The 19,690-nt window shown below is 37.4% G+C and overlaps 1 protein-coding gene across 1 annotated transcript; it reads left to right on the forward strand.

The window, feature by feature from the left end:
• Positions 1-1,347: 1,347 nt before the first annotated feature.
• Positions 1,348-10,786, forward strand: LOC118029816 (zinc finger CCCH domain-containing protein 44). The gene is made up of 10 exons (XM_035033755.2): positions 1,348-1,967; positions 2,215-2,294; positions 3,051-3,238; positions 3,678-4,644; positions 4,758-4,885; positions 6,520-6,579; positions 6,663-6,713; positions 6,883-6,953; positions 7,577-7,731; positions 7,841-10,786. The coding sequence occupies exons 1-10, from the start codon at positions 1,558-1,560 to the stop codon at positions 10,507-10,509; spliced, it is 4,779 nt and encodes a 1,592-aa protein (XP_034889646.1). The 5' UTR covers positions 1,348-1,557; the 3' UTR covers positions 10,510-10,786.
• The last annotated feature ends 8,904 nt before the right edge of the window (positions 10,787-19,690 follow it).

Consider the following 19,690-nt stretch of genomic DNA (forward strand, 5'->3'; position numbering starts at 1 on the left):
GAAGAAATACATCAAAATTATGACTATTTTTCATAAAAAAAAATATCATAAGGAATTAGAGCTATAATTTATATTATTCATCTTAATATTTTATATTTGTGATAATCTAATTGTAGAATATTTATTTTATTTTATTTAAATTAAAAAATATCATGAAAAATTATATTACTAACTAAAAAAAATCTATATTAGATTTATAATAAAAATTAAATTTATGACACTAGTTGAAAATAAAAATATAAAAAAATAATTTAATCTTTTTTACTATTAAAAAGTGCATGTTTATAAATTGTATTGATAATTTTTTCTTTATAAGAAAAACAACTTGTATTTAAAAAATATGATGAGTTTCTAAAATATTATTTTCAAAGCACAAATTTGAAAAAAATAAAAAAAACTAGTTTTTTTAATTTTCTAGATGGAAAAACTGCATTTGAAAAATAACAATTCCCAATCTTATTATTTTTTTAAAATTAAATATTGCTTTATTCACGCAAGTATCTGAGTATCACTCAAAATATTCTCCGCGGTCTTGTAAGAATTTTTTTTTTTTTTTTTAATGAAAGCTAAAAAGAGTTAAAAAAAAAAAAAAAGGATGTCTCCGTCCAGACAAACAATAATAAAAAAAAAAAAAAACTTTTCCACGGTCCAAAAAGTTAAAAAAATAAAAAGGGAAAAAAAGAGAGTTTCGGTCATGTTTTCAGCATTTTGATAACAAAAATGTCCAAAAAGGATGGGTCCCCCAACTGCCTACCCATTTTCAACCCCTCTTCTCGGTACTTGCCAATGCCGCCTCTTCCCACGTGGTGCTCGCTCACAAGTCACAAGACTCCCCCACAGTCCAAAAAGAAGAATCAAAGTGCCGCGTTTGACGCCTCCCTTAATGGTCATTTCCCCCTATCTCTCTCTCTCCTCCTTTTTTTTCCTTCCTGGAACTATATTCCTGTGATTACCTCAGCATACTTTTCTAGTCTCATTAAAAGCATATATTATTTTTGTCAACGTTATTTATTTTCATGGATTATAAAAATTACGCCTTCAAGATTTGACTTTAAAATTTAGACAATATTTTATAGAGTGCATAAACTATATTAATATCATTGAAATTATAGTAAGCTATCTTCATTTGAGAAGATAATGCATCCATGCCTTAAAGATAATGTTTTTTTTTGTGTGTGTTATAATATGTTTTTTAAATTATTTTTTGCCTAAAAATATTAAAATATATTTTTAGATGTTTTTCATATGTTAATAAAAAAAAATTATTTTAATTAATAAACACATATTAGTAACTACAAACTTGCTGTCTCTCTCCATCCCAACCCTGTTGCTCATATACATAAAAGAAAAAAGAAAAAAAAAAAAAAAAAAGGGAAAGGAAATGCTCTGTCACATCTCCACCCAAGTCTATTCTCATGTGCTCCCACTAGTCCTAGAGGCCACCCTCTCCTCTCCCCCAACCCCTCCAAAAATCTCAAGAACAAAACCTAGGGCTTTTATCTTTCTCCTACTGAGCGACACAATCACTAATTTCTCGCAATTCAATTAATTCAGCACATGCGACAACAGCAAGAAGACTACAGACCTTCCATTCCAGATGGGACCGAAGAAGATGCGCCTAAACTTTTTGATAATTCCTTACCGATTTCTGATCCTATGAGCATCGATCAATGCGAAACAACTCCACAAATGGATGGTTCACAGCTCCTTGGAGCTCCAGTCACCGCAGCTACTTCTGACGTGGACTTGTCTAAGAGAGAATCGGTACATACCGTGCCCGTCGTAGAGGTTACAAATGACTCGAAAATTGCGGAAATCATTACGGGCAAGCGAAAGCGAGGTCGGCCGCCTAAAATTCAAGGGAAATTAGGGCCGCCTGCTTTCTCTGCGCAGAGGAAGAAGAAAGATGAAGAAGATGTTTGTTTTATTTGTTTTGATGGTGGTAGTCTTGTTCTTTGTGATCGCCGGTGAGCTTGCTAATCTTTAATTTCTTTTTTCCGTTGTTTCCAAACAAAACTATAACTTGAAGCTTTGGTTGAGAAAGGAGGAAAGCGTTTGGTTTCGATTAAATGTGCTCTCTTTTGTTTTAAATGAGGGGATAAAAATTGAAAGTTTGTGAGGTTTGAGATTAAATGGTGGTTTAGTTTTTTTATTGACCGTGTGGGTTTGGTTGTAGCGATTGACTTGGTTTAACTGTTTCCCGTTGATACGTAGGGGTTGTCCGAAGGCATACCATCCGGCTTGTATAAAAAGGGATGAGGCATTTTTTCGATCGAAGGCTAAATGGAACTGTGGTATGTTTTAGTAAATGTAGTAAGTCTCATGGAATTTATTTCGCTTGTTTTTGAAGGTTTGTTCCTGTGTTGGCGAACATTACATTAATTTATGGATTTCAATAATATCAAAGTGAAACGTAGGAGGCAGTGTGTTTGTGGGTTATAATTGGACGGGATGAGGTTTTAGTTCAAAATGCATGACTTAATGTTGCATGTGCATGCAATGGGCGGGTCTTTATTGGCAGGAATGATGTTTTAGTTCAAAAGTAAGAATTTCGGTTTGCCTACATGGGCGAACATATTTTTGTAGTACGACACTATCCAACCCAACCTCGACATTTGAAGCCCAAATGACTAAAATTGTTTGTTAATGAATGGTAATGTTGATTTTCCGTTGTAGTTTCCATTTTTTATCAGATTCTTGTTTTTTTCTAAAGTAGTCACGGTTCATTAAGCATGTTGATTGATGCCTGATGCATACAATGTTTGGCTGCATTATTGTATTTTCTATAGTAGAAATGGTTAATAAACGTGTTCATCCATGTCTTTGCAATTCCATATGTGCTTGGATTCTCGTTTCTGTAGAGCAGTCATGGTTAGCGAATGTGTCAGTCAATGTCATATGCATAACATAATCATTTATTTTTTTATAGTAGTCATGATCACAATCCATCTTGTACAAAGTTACCATTTCTGATTTCCTCTGTTAACTTAGTTCCACCAACCCTAGAGCCTTATCATTTATCTCATGCTTCTACTATGGCATATTTTCAGGGTGGCATATTTGCAGCAGTTGTCAGAAGGCTTCATATTATATGTGTCACACATGTACATACTCTTTGTGCAAAGGATGTACAAAAGATGCTGATTATTTATGTGTCCGAGGGAATAAAGGATTTTGTGGTACATGCATGAGAACTATAATGCTGATTGAAAATATTGCAACAGGAAATCAGGAGATGGTATGTTAGTTGCTAAATGCTTCATCTTATTCTAGTTTAGCTAGCTTTCTTGTCTTAATTGCATTGTGAAAGAGCATTAATGATAAGATTATATGAACTCTTCAGTGTCTTTTGGCACCTCGCTATCCTTTGTTTTGGGTTTATACTGTTTCCTTTGTCTAGCATGTATATTGTTTATAATGGTTCATGTTTACATCCTTCTGCAAAGCTGTGAATGGAATTTCTTTTATTCACTTCAAATGAGCAATGGATCTTAGAAGAATTAAACTTTGAACAGCACAACTCCTATTTTTTCACTGTGTCGTCCAGTTTGGTTGTTCATGTCCTTCGGGCAGGGAGAGACATGGTCTGTAGTTAATAGTGGTTTTTCTTTTCTTTTCTTTTTGGCTATCTGATTCTGTCAATTTCTGGTATTTTCTCTTGTGTATAACCTATGCAGGTTCAAGTGGATTTTGATGACACAACTAGCTGGGAGTATCTCTTCAAGGTTTACTGGATTTACTTAAAAGCAAAGCTATCTTTAACAGTAGATGAGCTAATTAAAGCTAAAAATCCTTGGAAAGGAGATGAGCTACCTAAAGCTAAAAACTCCTGGATTGGAGCTGGTGCGATGGCTCATAAGCAGGAGCCACCAGGTGAATTTTGGCACGGTAATGATAAGAAAGGCTCCTTTTCAAACAGCTACTGTGGAAATGTGGAAGCGATTCATGCCAAGAGAAGAAAAATGGACCAAACAAAGTTGCACGCTGAGGAGAACACTCCTTTTTTGGAAAAATCACGTGTTGACCAAGTCATGCATCTGCCTGAAGGCACATTGTGGGCAACAAAGGGGCTCTTGGAGTTTGTTTCACACATGAAAAATGGGGATATGTCGGTGCTCTCTCAGTTTGATGTCCAGAGTCTTCTGCTAGAATATGTAAAAAGAAACAATCTTCGTGATCCTCGCCAGAAAAGTCACATTGTTTGTGATGCAAGGCTTATAAAGCTCTTTGGAAAAGAACGTGTAGGTCATTTTGAAATGCTGAAGCTTCTTGATTACCACTTTCTTGTAAAAGAAGAATCTCCAGCAGATGATGAAACTGCTGCAATGAGAATTTCTGATGCTGTTGGTGGCCAGGTTGAGGCTGTCAGAAATAATGACAGTCAACTAATGTCAGGTAGTGATCAAAGGCGTAAAACACGTAAAAGGACAGATGGGAGAGGACCACAGATTAATTCTAATCCAGAGGAATATGCAGCAATTGATGTTCACAATATTAGCTTGCTCTACTTAAAGCGTGGTTTGATGGAGAAGTTAATGGATGATGCTGGAAAATTTCATGAAAAGGTTGTTGGATCTTTTGTGCGAATCAGGACTTCTGGTGGTGATCAAAAGGAAGATTCGTATAGGCTTGTCCAAGTTGTAGGTATTATTCATATCACCAGTGCCCCAAATTCTTTATCAAGAGGAGGAAAAAGAAATGGTTTAATATAATATACGCTTGACAAATTAGCAAGTCACTGATGATTCCTTCTGCAGGTACCAATAAGGTTGCTCAATCATATACATTCGGCACAAGAACAACTGATATCATGCTTGAAATATTAAATTTAGATAAGAAGGAGGTCATATCAATTGATGGGATTTCAAACCAGGAGTTCTCAGAGGTGAGTAGGTGACTAACACACCACCCCAAATACGTGTTTCCTTTTCTAGTTCTGGACACTCTTCTCTTTTCTTTACTTCTTACAGTTTGTATAGTTTTTCTTAAACCATTTCTGAGTATTTTCTCGACGTGCAATGCTCGATGATGAAATTTTCATACAGAATTTTGTGGATGTATCAATGCTAATTTCAACCTTGGAATTTTGAATGAACACAACTAAGGGTGTCTTCAGGGTTATGTAAAGGTGTGTTCTTTGAAACATGGTATAGGTGCTTGGGGGAATAACAAAGTGTGAGGGGACTGCTGACGCAAGAAAGACGCAAGAAAGCTATTGAACTTAGGTTTGCTGTGAACAGTAATGTGAATTACTGTAGGTGTGATTTGATCTTTCAATGGTTAATTGCTGTGTAATTGGTTGAATATGAATGCGGGGATGGTTAAAGGGTAATGATTGCTTAAAGGCTTGAATAATGAAGTTTCATTGCTGGAATTTGTGAGTAAGATGGAAGGAAGGATTTTTATGAAACACATCTGAGAGGAGGATAGCTTAAGCATCCAATCTAGGGTCTTAGGAGTTACACCTAAGATTGATGTAATCACAAAATTATAAAGCACTATTGCTAGAAATTTCTTTGAAATGATTGAATTGATAATTAGAGACCACTTAACTAATTTTTAGAGTTTTAGTACTCCTAATCCTGTAAAAATTTAAAACTCCTAGCAAGAAAACATAATTAATTCTTAGACTAGGAAAACTCTCAATAAACTTAATTATTTTAGGACTATTAAGGTACCAAATATAAAATGAAACCCAAATTTCTAAATTTCCAGCTAACTTGGAAATTTTAGAACATTTCAGCAGATTTTAGAATACAGAAATGCCCCTGAATTCTAGAACCAGATAAAATACACAAAGACCAATCATTTTCCAGTTTCTGTGTCAACTTCTCTACAAGTATTGATGAATGTGCAAAAGCCTAGTTTCATGCTTTTTTTCCCCTGGATTATCATGCAATCTGTGAGGAATGGTTTCTTTCTGATCTTTACCTATCATAAATGTGAGGAACAGTTCTTTCTGATGTTTACTTGGCTTCATAATAGCTGGTGCATCATTTACATTCCTCTTTTGATTTTGAATGACACAGTAATAATGTAGTCTATACTTCAAAATTCCAGTTTAATTAGACACATGTTTATATCAATTCTGTAGGAATCAATAAAAAAATGCAAACCCCTTACACAAGGTTTGGCTTGGTTATTGATAGAGTGAGTAGATCTGCCATTTCTTGAAAACTCTTTTCTGATTCAAAATCATGTTGTAAGGTGTACCCCCAGCCGGTGTTAAAAGCCTGTTTAATGCAACAAATATATATAGTTGATAAAGTGTGCTTTTGTAGTTGAGTTCTGGAAACCACGGTCAGAAACAATATTTGTGTTTTGACTGTTCCTGTAATGCTAAAAGCTTGATTGGTAAAGGTAACCAAACAACCCAAACATGCTTTTTTTGGCTTTAGACTTGCTTTTGTTGACTCTACCACAACCAGACACATAAAAGTAGTTATAAGGTGAAGCTGTTTTTGTGAATAGAAAGGTACGAGTTTTTATTCATTTTTGATGTGTTAACTATGTTTCCAGGATGAATGCAAACGTTTAAGTCAGAGTATAAAATGTGGGATTATCAAACCGTTTACAGTGGTGAGTGTTTCTGTCATGTTCACTTCTATATTTCAGCTTAAATATATGTGCCCCTTTGTCACAAGGTACTTTCCTGGTTATAGGGTGAGATACAGAAGAGAGCCATGGTGATTCAGGATGTCAAAGTTCGTGATGTAAGTTTTGTCCTGATATTTATGTGGATACATATAACCCAAATTGCAGCGATAAATTTAATGTTTTGTACAGCGGTATCATGGTTTCACTTTTGTTTTTCTTTAAACTATCAAGTGCAATTAATGATCCTGATTTTCTCTTGTTTGTGGTCATACTTTTTTGATTCAGCATCTGGAAGCAGACATATTAAGGCTTAATCATCTTCGTGACCGAGCTAGTGAAAAAGGGCATAGGAAAGAATATCCTTTGCTGTATGAAATTGTGTTCCTTTTTGGGTTCTGGTTTTTACCATGTTTGATAAGCTTATTTACTGGTTTTCATCATCAACCATGTTCTGCCTCGATGATACATATAGATATTTACTCTAGCGAAAAATTTCTGCATTTATTTCGTGGATGATAAGAAAATTGCAACTAGGGTGAGGGTGATGAGCTGGATTGGTGGTCATATACTTGATGTCAAGGTGGTACTACAAATAATTAGTCACATCTTCCTGAAAAATTCAACAGGCTTGAACTTTCCTCTTTTTTTTGTTTTTTTTTTGCATGCTCATACATTTCTACATCTTAGTTTTTTTCTTGTCTTGTTCACAAAGTTTATTACTTGTCGATTGCTTGGCATGCTTGTTTGATATGGACTGGAATTTCAGCTGTTGTCGCATGACATCAACCAAAGCCTTCCCTACTTATCATTCCTTTTTTTTCCCTTGGCAATCAAACAGAGAACATAATAGCGTATTGACATTAGCAACTGACCGAGTGCGTTGTAGAAGGTTTCAATTAGCATTTTAACATTAGCAAATGAGAGTGTTGTGGAATGTTTCAATTGATTACCAGTGTACCATTCCTTAACCATGTTGCACGCTTAGAGAATGCGTGGAGAAATTAGAGATTCTTAAGTCACCTGAAGAACGTCAGCGCAGGTTGCTTGAGATTCCCTATGTACATACTGATCCAAATATCAACACAAGTTATGAATCTGAAGAAGATGCTGGAGTTTCACACAAGAAGAAACAAGGTTCCTAGCTACAACTTCTTGGCGTTGAATAATTTGTGATTGACAGTTATGTTTGAAGTCGTCTATGTAGAGAGTTCAGTTGGAGATAACTTTACTGGCATTTTTGCAGGTGACCATGCAAGAACAAGAAATGCTAGTGCTGGTAGAAATGGAGCAGAACTCAACTCTAGTGACAGAGGAAACAGTCCACAGAATTCAGCATTCTCTACTGCACATAGTAGAGATATATGCACAACATTTTATGTGGATAGAGATGGCACTACCCTGGTTCATGAGAGAGTGAGCGAGTCCATGCAGAATAAAGGAGGAGAACAAATTGGGCTGAATGGGCAGAATACATCAAAGAACAGGGCAGCTTCTACTGGTTCGATGACTGGTGATCGGAATAGTGAAGCAGCTGTACAATGTGGATCTTATCCTGGGGTTGCATCACGAAATGAACCACCTCCTCTTTCTACAGGAAGAGAGCAATTGGTTGATATTGAGACAGACAAACTGTGGCACTATCAGGATCCAACTGGAAAAACTCAAGGGCCATTTGCCATGGCCCAACTGCGTAAATGGAGTACAAGTGGGCTTTTCCCTCGTGATTTGAGAGTGTGGAAGATAAATGAGAAACCGGATGACCCTATTCTTTTGATCAATGCATTGGTTGGACGATTCCATAAAGAGCCAGCATTGTCCCATAACCGCTCCTCACAGGCACAAGAAGCAACAGTTGCTTCTGATAAAGATAAAATGCATGAATTTGGTATGAATCAGAGTATTGATGCCGTTCAGTTAGACAATAAAAATATAAACTGGAAGTCAGTGCAAAACAATGCAAGTGTCAATTGTAATGATGATGATGAGCTTCTAGGAAGCAATGCATGGGATGCCCATTCTTCAAGTTGGACTACAGCTATGAATGTCACCATTCCTAACAATGGACAGGCACAACTTGCTCTACAACTTTTGGAATTGTCCAAGGGCTGCAAGGCTTCGTCTAATCAATCCAATATGTGTAATTCACTTTCCTTGTTTCCGTCTTCTGGAAAGCTCGGTGAAACTCCACTTCAGGTAAAGGAAGAACATGAGGATGAAAAACGGATTTATGATCTGAGTGATGTAAATGGGAATTCACTCAAAACCCCTGAAGGTAAAAATAATATTGGCAAAAGTGATGATAGACAGGCTGATAGTGAGAGTTATTCAAACCAGTCTTCTGGACAGAACTGGAGACCCCCTGTAAAAAGTTCAAGCGGATGGGATTCCAACTCTACTTTGGTTTCTGGGACGAAGTCTGTTGAAACATCGCAGAAGAATGAGGAAATAGAGTTCTTTGATTTGCCTTGTCCAACACCGAAGCAGCAACTTGAGGATTTGCAAGGACAGGCTGTTGAAAGCAACCACACTACTTCAAAGCTTCCTGTTCTAGATTCAGGACCTTGCTGGAGTACTGCTTCCAGTTTAGTGGTTGGTGGAGCAAAGCTAGCTGGAGTAGCCAGTGAATGGGGCGGCTGTTCGCCTGCTCCTGTTAAACCTGTTGAGGAATGGGACTCCAATCATGTGTCCACCTCTTCACTGAAACCTACAGATGGGGGCAGTGATCATGCTGCTACACTGACTCCAGATAGTGGCCAATTGACACACACTCCCCCCACCCACCCAGTGATTGATGCACCTGATTGGCAGCCCATCATTCCTGAACCTGCTGAGTTCTGCTCTTTAGTTGATGAATCTGTTTCAGACCTATTGGCAGAAGTTGAAGCGATGGAGTCTCTTGGTGGTTTGCCTTCCCCAACTTCGAAATTGTGCTCTGCTGGGGAATTGACACGAGGTTATGATGATGATTGCTTTAGTCCTGTTGAGGGGTTTAGCCCAGCACCTGATCCAGGCAAAAGTGATGCATTCAGCTCCACTGCTGATATACAAATCCCTTCTCAGCTGACTGTAGGGAGTGAAGCACTGTTGTTATGTCACATGCCCTCTCGACCTACTGTAATAGACAAACCACTTGGTGTATCTCTAATGCCTTCTCAGTTGACAGTAGCCAAAGAATCACTTCAGATATCTTGCACTTCTCAGTCCACTATTACAGATGAACCACTAGAGAAATCTCAAAGGCCTTCTCAATCGACTTTGACAGATGAACCACTTGGTTTATCATGGACTGATGCTTCGAATCCTCGAAAGAGCTTCAGTGAACATTCTTCTACAAGTCCTGAAGTGGAAGGTAATATGAAGCCAAAAGATGTTTCAGTTAACCAACGGGTAAGAGGTTCAGAAACACAGCCTCCAGCATCATCAGCTGGTAACCAGGGAGAATCAGGTTCGGATATCCAACCTACTACTCCATCCACGGTTAGTGAATTGGAAGCAGGTTCCGACGTTCAACAACCTACACCATCCAACAAAGATGCTAGTCGGGGAACAGTAAAGGGAAGAGTAGCACAAGGAAATACGAACATGGTTTGGGGAAATGGTCGTGGCACAATTCAGCAACATGCTAAGACGAGTGCAGCCAATTCTACAGGCAAATCAGGCAGTTGGGGAAGCCAACCAAGGTATGGTGGGGACAGATTTTCTGGTCCAAGAGACCACCGTAATCATTTCCAAAGCAGAGAGAGAGATTCAGGTTTTGGTAGGGACAGGTCTTCATGGAACAAGCATACATTGTGTGGTGATGGAAATGGAGCTAGTACATATAGACCCCCGCCCAAAGGGCACCGAGTTTGTAAATTTTATGAAAGCGGATACTGCAAGAAGGGAGCATCATGTAGTTATTGGCACCCATGATATTTTGGTTCCACACCTCCACTTTTCCGTAGGAAATTGCGTGCATTTAATTCTGCAATCACAATTTGTATCAGCAACCCCTGCCTGCCCCCTTGCCATTGTCCTAATTTAACTTGTACTTGGAGAATTCAGCTGGCATAAAATGCATATTTGTTCTTTGGATACTCCAGCTTAGAGCTGCATGCTCAACGGACTGGTAATTTTCTCATTTCTATGATTATCTTGGGGCACTGTTAGAACTCAAAATCACGATTTAATGTTTTCTTGGCCAAGCTCACTGTTTGCATCCTCTCAACTTCACCAGTGCATCCGAACTTTTTTTTTTTTTTAATTATCAATTCGGTTAATTGAATATATATATATATATATATATATATATATATATATATATATATATATATATATATATAATTTCAGATAATTGAGTATAATTTTTGAAATTACAAAAAATTATCTTAATTGATTGACTGCTTTTCTTTATTACATGAGTTATCATTATCATTTGATTTATTATAATATAATCTCCCATCCCACTCTCTCTTTTCTTTTTTTCTTTTTTAAATTTGGAAATATTATACTCAATTGATTGAAATTGAAAATATAGATATTTAATCGATTAGATGCTTTTTTTTTTTTAATTGGTTAAAACATAGGGTGAAAATAATAGATTTATCTAATCTTCTTTATCTCTAAACATGGCTAATTGTGGTGTCTAAGACAATTTATGATACGTATAACGATCATTCAAGGGAATTTATTAATTTAATTATTGTTATATTATATGATTTACTAATATTTTTAATGATTACATATTAATTATTAATGTCATAAACTGTTCTTTACCCTTATTTTCCTCAAACTTTTTTTCAAAGAAATACAAAAACTCTAAAAAATGTATTTCAGTGCCATTTTGGTTGATTTTTTTAAAAGCTTTTGACCATTTCATTATTCTTAGTATTTCATACGAAGCTTTCAAGAAAATGATGAAAAAATTTGAAAACCAAAAAAAAAACCCAAAAATCAAGCGAAAAAAGAGTAAAAAATAAATAAAGAAAGAAAATAAGCGAAGAAAAATCATGGTAGTTGAAAAAATAGAAAGCAAAAAATGATGTGCTTGAGCGAAAAAAAGAAAAAAAGAAAAGAAAAGGGAGCGAACATCTAGAACAGGAAAAAAAGGGACTAAAGTGAGCCAGAAAACCAAATATACAAAAGAAAAAAGGAAAAAAACCCTAAAAAAGAAAAAGAAACTCTGCAACTCCGTTGACCCATATCACCAGCAGCCAACCTCCTTTTCTCCACCATGCTGACCACCATCATCATAGAACCAACAGCCACCATAAAAAATACCGTTATCCGGTCCTCTTCATCTCTCCAACTCCATGCTCCAACAGCCACAACTGACAACCATTTCCCAATCGCCAACATTTAAAAATTAAGATGGTGTTTAGTAATTTAAAAAAAATTTAAATTTATTTTTATTTTAAATTAATATATTTTTAATATTTTTAAAATTATTTTGTTGTACTGATTTTAAAAAATAATTTTAAAAAAATAAAAATATTATTAATATATTTTTTTAAATAAAATTTTTTTATAAAACAACCAGAATCACACATGTAGTAATGTCAACTCTAAAACAGCCCCCTAAACCTCACCAGTTTCACGCACCGAAAGGCCACCTTAACCACCACTAAACTGTTGAATATTAAACTCAATCCAGAAGGTTCCAGTCAAGGTAGGCAACCACCCACCGACCAGCTGCAGCCGCCAGCCGCCTTCACACCACCGGCCGCCAGCCGCCTTCACATTTGGAAAGTTTGAATTTTTGTATTCTGTTTCGTGTATAAATAGAGTGCCCAGTTTATGTTATTGTGTGTGGAGAGAATTGAGAGGAACACTAGAAAGAGAAAGAGAGAGAGAGAGGGCGTGTTTAAGCTTTTGTGTTGTAATTGTAAGCTTCGGTTTTGTGTAATAAAACAGTGTGTTTTATCCCCTCTGAGTGTCTCAAAGCCACCACCAGTGGTTTCTCCCACCAACAATTGGTATCAGAGCCCCGTTCGTCGGAAAACAGAAGTGTTTTGGGGTATATCCGAATTTTCAAAGTTGTCAAAAACAAGTTTTGATCATTCCACAGTGTAGATATCATCAAGACGAACTCACTGTCGCAAGAATCAGCCTGATCGGAGACCGCGGTGAGCCACACGCGCCGCCTGAAGATTCTGCACATAAGACCACGCGCATCCCACGCGCCCCGAGGTTGAAGACGACTGAGCCACACGCGCGCCATATTGGAGCCGCGCCGAGCCGCTTACGCCGAGTCCAGCCGAGCCTCCAGCTGGTCCGTACTCCGCGCCGAGCTGAGCCGCGTTCCAGCCGCAGCCGAGCGAGAGAATATTCCCAGAATATTCCACAGTATATTCCTGGTTCAACCCAGCGAACCGCCCGCCGTACAGAATTGGTTTTTTGACCGGTTCACCATTTCTGACCCGATTCAACAAAGTCAGGACCGGTTCCCGACTATTTGGACCATTCCGGATCGATCTACAGTGTCCGTTTGGCCAAATTCGGCTCCCAGAAGGCGATATAGTCATTAAAAGAGCAAAATGACTACAGAAGGTACACATACACTCATTCCAAAGCTGACCAAAGACAACTATGATAGTTGGTGCATCAGATTGAAGGCATTCCTTGGATCACAAGAGTGTTTGGACATTGTACAAACTGGTTATGATGAACCAGAGTCCAAAGAAAGAGAAGATGCTTTACAAGAGGCACAGAAGCAAGCCTTGAAAGTCAACAAAAAGAAGGACAACAAAGCAAAGACCATCATCTATCAAGGTCTTGATGAAGATACATTCGAGATAATAGCTTCCGCTGAAACATCACATGATATATGGGAGGCTCTCCAACAGAAATACAAAGGTGCTGATAGAATCAAGAAGATTCGTCTTCAATCTTTACGAGGCGAATTTGAGTTATTGCAAATGAAGTCCTCGGAGTCTATTTCTGATTATCACACAAGGATTATGGTGATAATCAACCAGATGAGGAGAAATGGAGAAGCCATCATCGATTCTCGAATCACTGAAAAAATTTTAAGATCCCTAGATCCAAAATTCGATTTTGTTGTTGTCGCAATTGAAGAGTCCAAAGATGTGGACAAGTTGACTGTGGATGAGCTTATGAGTTCTTTGCAAGCTCATGAGCAGAAGATCGTAAAGCGAAATGGAGATAAGGCCATCGAGCATGCCTTACAAGCAAAGCTGTCCCTTAAGGACAGATATGAGCAAGGGGAGACTTCATCAAGTGGCTACACCACTCAAGCAGGAAGTCAACAATCCAGAGGAGGATTCCAGAGATTCCAAGGAAGAGGTTCTTTGAATACAAGCTTCAGAGGAAGAGGTGGTAGAAATACCACCAGAGGAGGTCGAGGCCAACAAGCATTCACTCCTAGAGGAAGAGGAGGCGGTTACAATAACCGTGACAAAAGGAATATCAAATGTTATAGTTGCAATCAATTTGGGCACTATAGCACTGAATGCAGAAGGAAAGCTCCGTTGGAGATACGTGAGCAAGCTAACTATGTAGAGAAGGATGACAGAGAAGAAACTGTATTTCTTGTCCAACAAGGACTTGATAAGAAAAAGGAGGACATATGGTATCTAGATACTGGAGCCAGCAATCACATGTGCGGCTACCGAGAGTTATTTAGTAATCTAGATGAGACCAAGCAAGGTCTAGTTACTTTTGGAGATACCTCAAAGGTTCCATTCAAAGGTAAAGGCAACATCCCAATTAAGTTGAAGAATGGCGATTCCAGCTACATCGCCAATGTCTATTATGTTCCAGCCATAAAGCAGAACCTAATCAGCTTAGGTCAACTTTTGGAGAGAGGCTATACTTTTTACTCAGAGAATTGTCATCTGGCAATTAGAGACAACAATTGGAGATTAATGGCCTACGTGAAAATGTCCAAGAATAGGATGTTTCCTTTGAACATCCAGTATGATGCAACAAGGTGTTTGAGTGCCATCACCAACAGTGAAGAATGGCTTTGGCACCTGAGGCTTGGACATCTGAATTTCACAAGTCTGAAGATGCTAGCAAGCAAGAAGATGGTCAAAGGTTTGCCTCACATTGATCATCCAGATGAAGTCTGTGAGAGTTGTGTCCTCAGCAAACATCACAGATCCAGTTTTGCTAAAGAAGTCAACTGGAGAGCAAAGAGGCCACTGGAGTTAGTACACACAGATGTGTGTGGCCCAATTACGCCTATGTCGACTGGACAAAATAGGTACTTCCTCACTTTTACTGATGATTTTAGTAGAAAAACGTGGATATACTTTCTGAAGAGGAAGTCAGAAGTATTCAATTGTTTTAAAGATTTTAAAGCAATTGTGGAGAAGCAAACTGGTTATACGATCAGAACAATAAGATCTGATCAAGGAGGAGAATATACAGCCAATGACTTTGAAGCCTATTGTACACAACAAGGCATCAGACATCAAACAACGCCAGCTTATACACCACAGCTGAATGGTGTAGCAGAAAGGAAGAATCGCACGATTCTTGACATGGCAAGAAGTCTGCTCAAAGCAAAGAAATTACCCAAGCAATACTGGGCTGAAGCTGTATCATGTGCAGTGTATCTGTTGAATCGCTGCCCAACCAGAAGTTTGCAAGGAGTCACTCCAGAAGAAGCATGGAGTGGTCACAAACCAAGTGTTACTCATCTACGAGTCTTTGGTTGTGTGGCATATGCAAAGATCCCAGATGCAAGAAGGAGAAAGCTCAATGATAAGAGCGAGAAATGCATCTTTGTTGGATATGGTGAAAGAAGGATGGGATACAGGCTGTATAATCCCATCACGAAGAAGGTGATTACGAGTAGAGATGTTATCTTTTGAAGAAGATACAATCTTTGGGAATGGAATGGTGATCAAGAAGCAGTCAGATGGATCAACACTGATTTGATCCTTTGAAGGTGAAGAAAGTACCAACAGTACTTGTCGAAGAACCAATTGTACCTGCAGAAGAACCTATTGTGCCAGCAGCTGAACCACAAAGTCCGGTGTTTATACCAGCAGCTGAACCACAAAGTCCGGTACACAGATTTCCTGTATTCAACAGGAGGAACACACCAGGAGCATCATCATCAACACCACCATCAGCATCCTCATCAGAAGGACCAAGAAGGATGCGAAATCTTGAAGAGTTGTACGATACCACTCAGGTTATGGAAGATACAACTCTGTTTTGTTTCTTTGCAGATAGTGACCCACTAAGCTTCGATGAAGCTATCACAGACGAGAAGTGGATAGAAGCAATGGATGAAGAAATACATGCCATTGAGAAGAATGATACCTGGAAGCTGACTTATCTACCAAAAAACAAGAAAGCAATAGGTGTCAAATGGGTCTACAAGACAAAGAAGAACGCCAAAGGAGAAGTGCAAAGATACAAAGCCAGATTAGTGGCTAAAGGCTACAAACAGAGAGAAGGCATTGACTATGAAGAAGTATTTTGCTCCAGTAGCCCGGCTAGAAACAATCCAGACTGATGATCTCACTAGCTGCACAACATAGATGGAAGATCTATCAACTCGATGTGAAGTCAGCATTTCTGAATGGCTTCCTAGAAGAAGAAATCTATGTTGAACAACCACTTGGATACATTGATGCTGAAAATGAAGGCAAAAGTATACAAGTTTGAAGAAGGCTCTCTATGGTTTGAAGCAAGCTCCGCGTGCTTGGAATACTAGAATTGACAGGTATTTTTCAAGATTAATGGATTTGAGAAATGTCCATATGAACACGCCATATATGTGAAGAAAGGAGCAGATGGCAACATCTTATTTTGCGTGCCTATATGTTGATGACTTGATATTCACCGGCAACAACCCTACCATGTTTTGAAGACTTCAAACGAAGCATGGTACAGGAGTTTGAAATGACTGACATTGGTCTAATGGTCATATTTTCTTGGCTTAGAAGTAACGCAGAAGGAAGAAGGGATTTTTGTATCCCCCAAAGCGGTTACGCCAAAGATATTCTTTGAAAGGTTCAATATGAAAAGCTGCAATCCGGTATCAACTCCAGTCGAGAATGGAGTGGAATTGAGGAAGAGTAAGGTTGGAAATGTTGATCCAACTTACTTCAAAAGCTTAGTAGGGAAGCTTAAGGTACTTGACATGTACCAGACCGGATATACTCTATGGAGTCGACTCGTCAGCAGATACATGAGACACCAGACCAGTCTCATTTGAATGCAGCCAAGAGAATTCTTCGGCTACATCAAAGGCACAATGAATGAAAGGTATGTTTTATACCTCAAGTAAAGACTTTAACCTTGTAGGCTACTCGCATAGTGATTGGGGTAGAGATCTGGATGAAAGAAAAGCACAACAGGGGTTTGTCTTTTTCATGGGAGACACATTCTTTCACATGGTCATCCAAGAAGCAATGATTGTAACATTATCAAGCTGTGAAGCTGAGTATGTTGCTGCAAACTCAGCCGTATGTCATTCAATATGGTTAAGGAATATGCTGAAGTTTTTGGGATTTCCTCAAGAAAATCCTACGGAGATTTACATTGACAATCGATCAGCAATCGCATTGGCAAAAGAATCCAGTGTATCATGAGAGAGCAAACACATTATACACGTCATCACTTTATCCCGGAACACGTGAAGAATGAGAAGTTCAACTGATATCTTGCAACACAAATGATCAAGTTGCGGACATCTTCACCAAGCCATTAAAAGGAGAAGTATTTATCCGATTAAAGTTCATGCTTGGCATGACATCCCTCGATTGAGTTTAAGGGGGAGATTTGTTGAATATTAAACTCAATCCAGAGTTCCAGTCAAGGAAGGCAACCACCCCACCGAACGGACAGCCGCCAGCCACCAGCCGCAGCCCGCCAGCCGCCTTCACACCACCGGCCGCCAGCCGCCTTCACATTTGGAAAGTTTGAATTTTTGTATTCTGTTTCGTGTATAAATAGAGTGCCCAGTTTATGTTTATTGTGTGTGGAGAGAATTGAGGAGGAACACTAGAAAAGAGAAGAGAGAGAGAGGTTGTGTTTAAGCTTTTGTGTTGTAATTGTAAGCTTCGGTTTTGTGTAATAAAACAATGTGTTTTAACCCCTCTGAGTGTTTCTCAAAGCCACCACCAGTGTTTCTCTCCACCAACATAAACAGCTCCCAAACCTTGCCGGCACCAGCACCACTGGTAATCCCACATCCAGCAGCAGCATGCCAACTTAATAAAGCCATGAAGCCGTCAAACAACATCACCGCTTTAATGCCTTATCTCTCACCTCAAACCCACCAAATGCAGCCACCACCACCATGCACCACAAAAACGCTACGAGCCCACCAAGAAGCTAGCATGAACACACATAGCAGCAACACCACGACAATGAATAGTAGCACGATAACAATTAATAGTGGCAGCAACAGCAGCCTTGACGGTGGCTTTGATCGAGAATAGAGGAGGATGACCCGACTAAAAAGAGGCATGCTTCTTCCGCGTAGGGTAGTGTGATGAGAAATCCCGGCCATCATCAATAAGTAGAAGAGAGTGCATGCTCTTAGTCTAGTTTCTACAATACCTCTACTCACTGCTGGAACTTCAAACCAAATGGACTGAGAATGAAAGGTTTTATTTACTTTTCTCCTTCCCCTTCCATCGCAATTTTGCCCTTTTCATTACAATCTTACCTCACTGAAGGCCACTCTTCATGTCTATGGGCACCGCAACAGATTTTGGAACAGCTTGAACTGGATGCTATTATCCTGTTTTCAGAAGCCCTAGTATCCTCGTGAACGGAAGAGAAGTGACTTTTCCACCGGACAGGAGGAATTCATGTTTAAAACGATCATTGTTTATTATGACATATAGTATAATCTATTTCAAATGTAACTTAAAAAAATAAAAATATTAGGTTTATAAAATGTTATTTTTTGCTTTTGTTTTTGTGCTTATTGTGAGATGTAACTCTTCCAGCATAAAAAAAATATAAAAGTAAAAACAGTAAATTCATGATTTCACCGCTGTGTTACGACAGCAAAAACAAACGAAAACTTATTACACTCTGATTGAATGGATGAAGACTTTGTCAAGAAAATCCCCTGCACGTTTGTTTTAAAAATTTTAATTTTTTTATTAACTTTAAATTAAATATAGTTTAGTGTTTTTTAAATTATTTTAATGTGTCGATGTCAAAAATAATTTTTAAAAAATATATTAACATATATTTTAGTAACAAAAAATTATTTAAAAAAACAAAACAATCAACATTACCAAACAAGCTTTAATATTTTATGTATTTTTGTAAAAAAAACAAAAAGGAAACGGAGTTATGATAATCCTTAATAATTCATAGCTAATACATAAAAGCCATGATTTTCAATCAGAATATTTGATTTAGATTAAATATTATATTGTATAATTTAAAATTTTTTTTGAATTTCTGGTACAGATATTTCACATGAATAATAATTAAAAAACCAAATTTTTTTTTTTAATGAAAATGACACCAAAAATCTCACAAAGTATTCTAGCCAGACTTGATTATTTGGAAAAAATTAAAAACTTTAATAACAACTCATAACGTTTTTTTTTTATTTTAATTTTGACGGAAAAAGAAAAAAAATCAAAGATTCCAAAGGCCATTATGTTGGGTTGGTTTGGTGATTGAGGAGGTATGCTTTCTTCTTAATTTTATAGATTTAATTACTCTTGTGATAATTTAAAAAAAAATGTTAATGTTTCTTATATGTATCTAATCCCAATTTAATACGAGGATGCACCCTCGAAATAATCTGAAGATGAATGATTTGTTTTGTGTAAGAATATTTTACTATTAAAAAATAGTATACATGTAAAATATTTTCTAATTAAATAATGATAGTTAGAATAATTAGATAATATTATAAGTAGATTATTTTTTTTAAAATATTTTTATAGAATTTTTTATGTATTAAAAATGTTTTCTAGTAAATAAACTAATTTAAATATTAATTATAAAATATTTTAGGGGAAAAAAATACAAAAAAATAAATTTCTCTAAGAAATAATTTTTAAAAATAAACAAAAAATCTAAAAAACATTTTCTATTTAAGCAAACAAACCAACCTTTAATTAGGACAAGTGGGTTCGATAATGCTCCTTGCCAT

This window comes from Populus alba, chromosome 5 (genome assembly GCF_005239225.2).
Source record: "Populus alba chromosome 5, ASM523922v2, whole genome shotgun sequence".
Lineage (NCBI taxonomy): Eukaryota > Viridiplantae > Streptophyta > Magnoliopsida > Malpighiales > Salicaceae > Populus > Populus alba.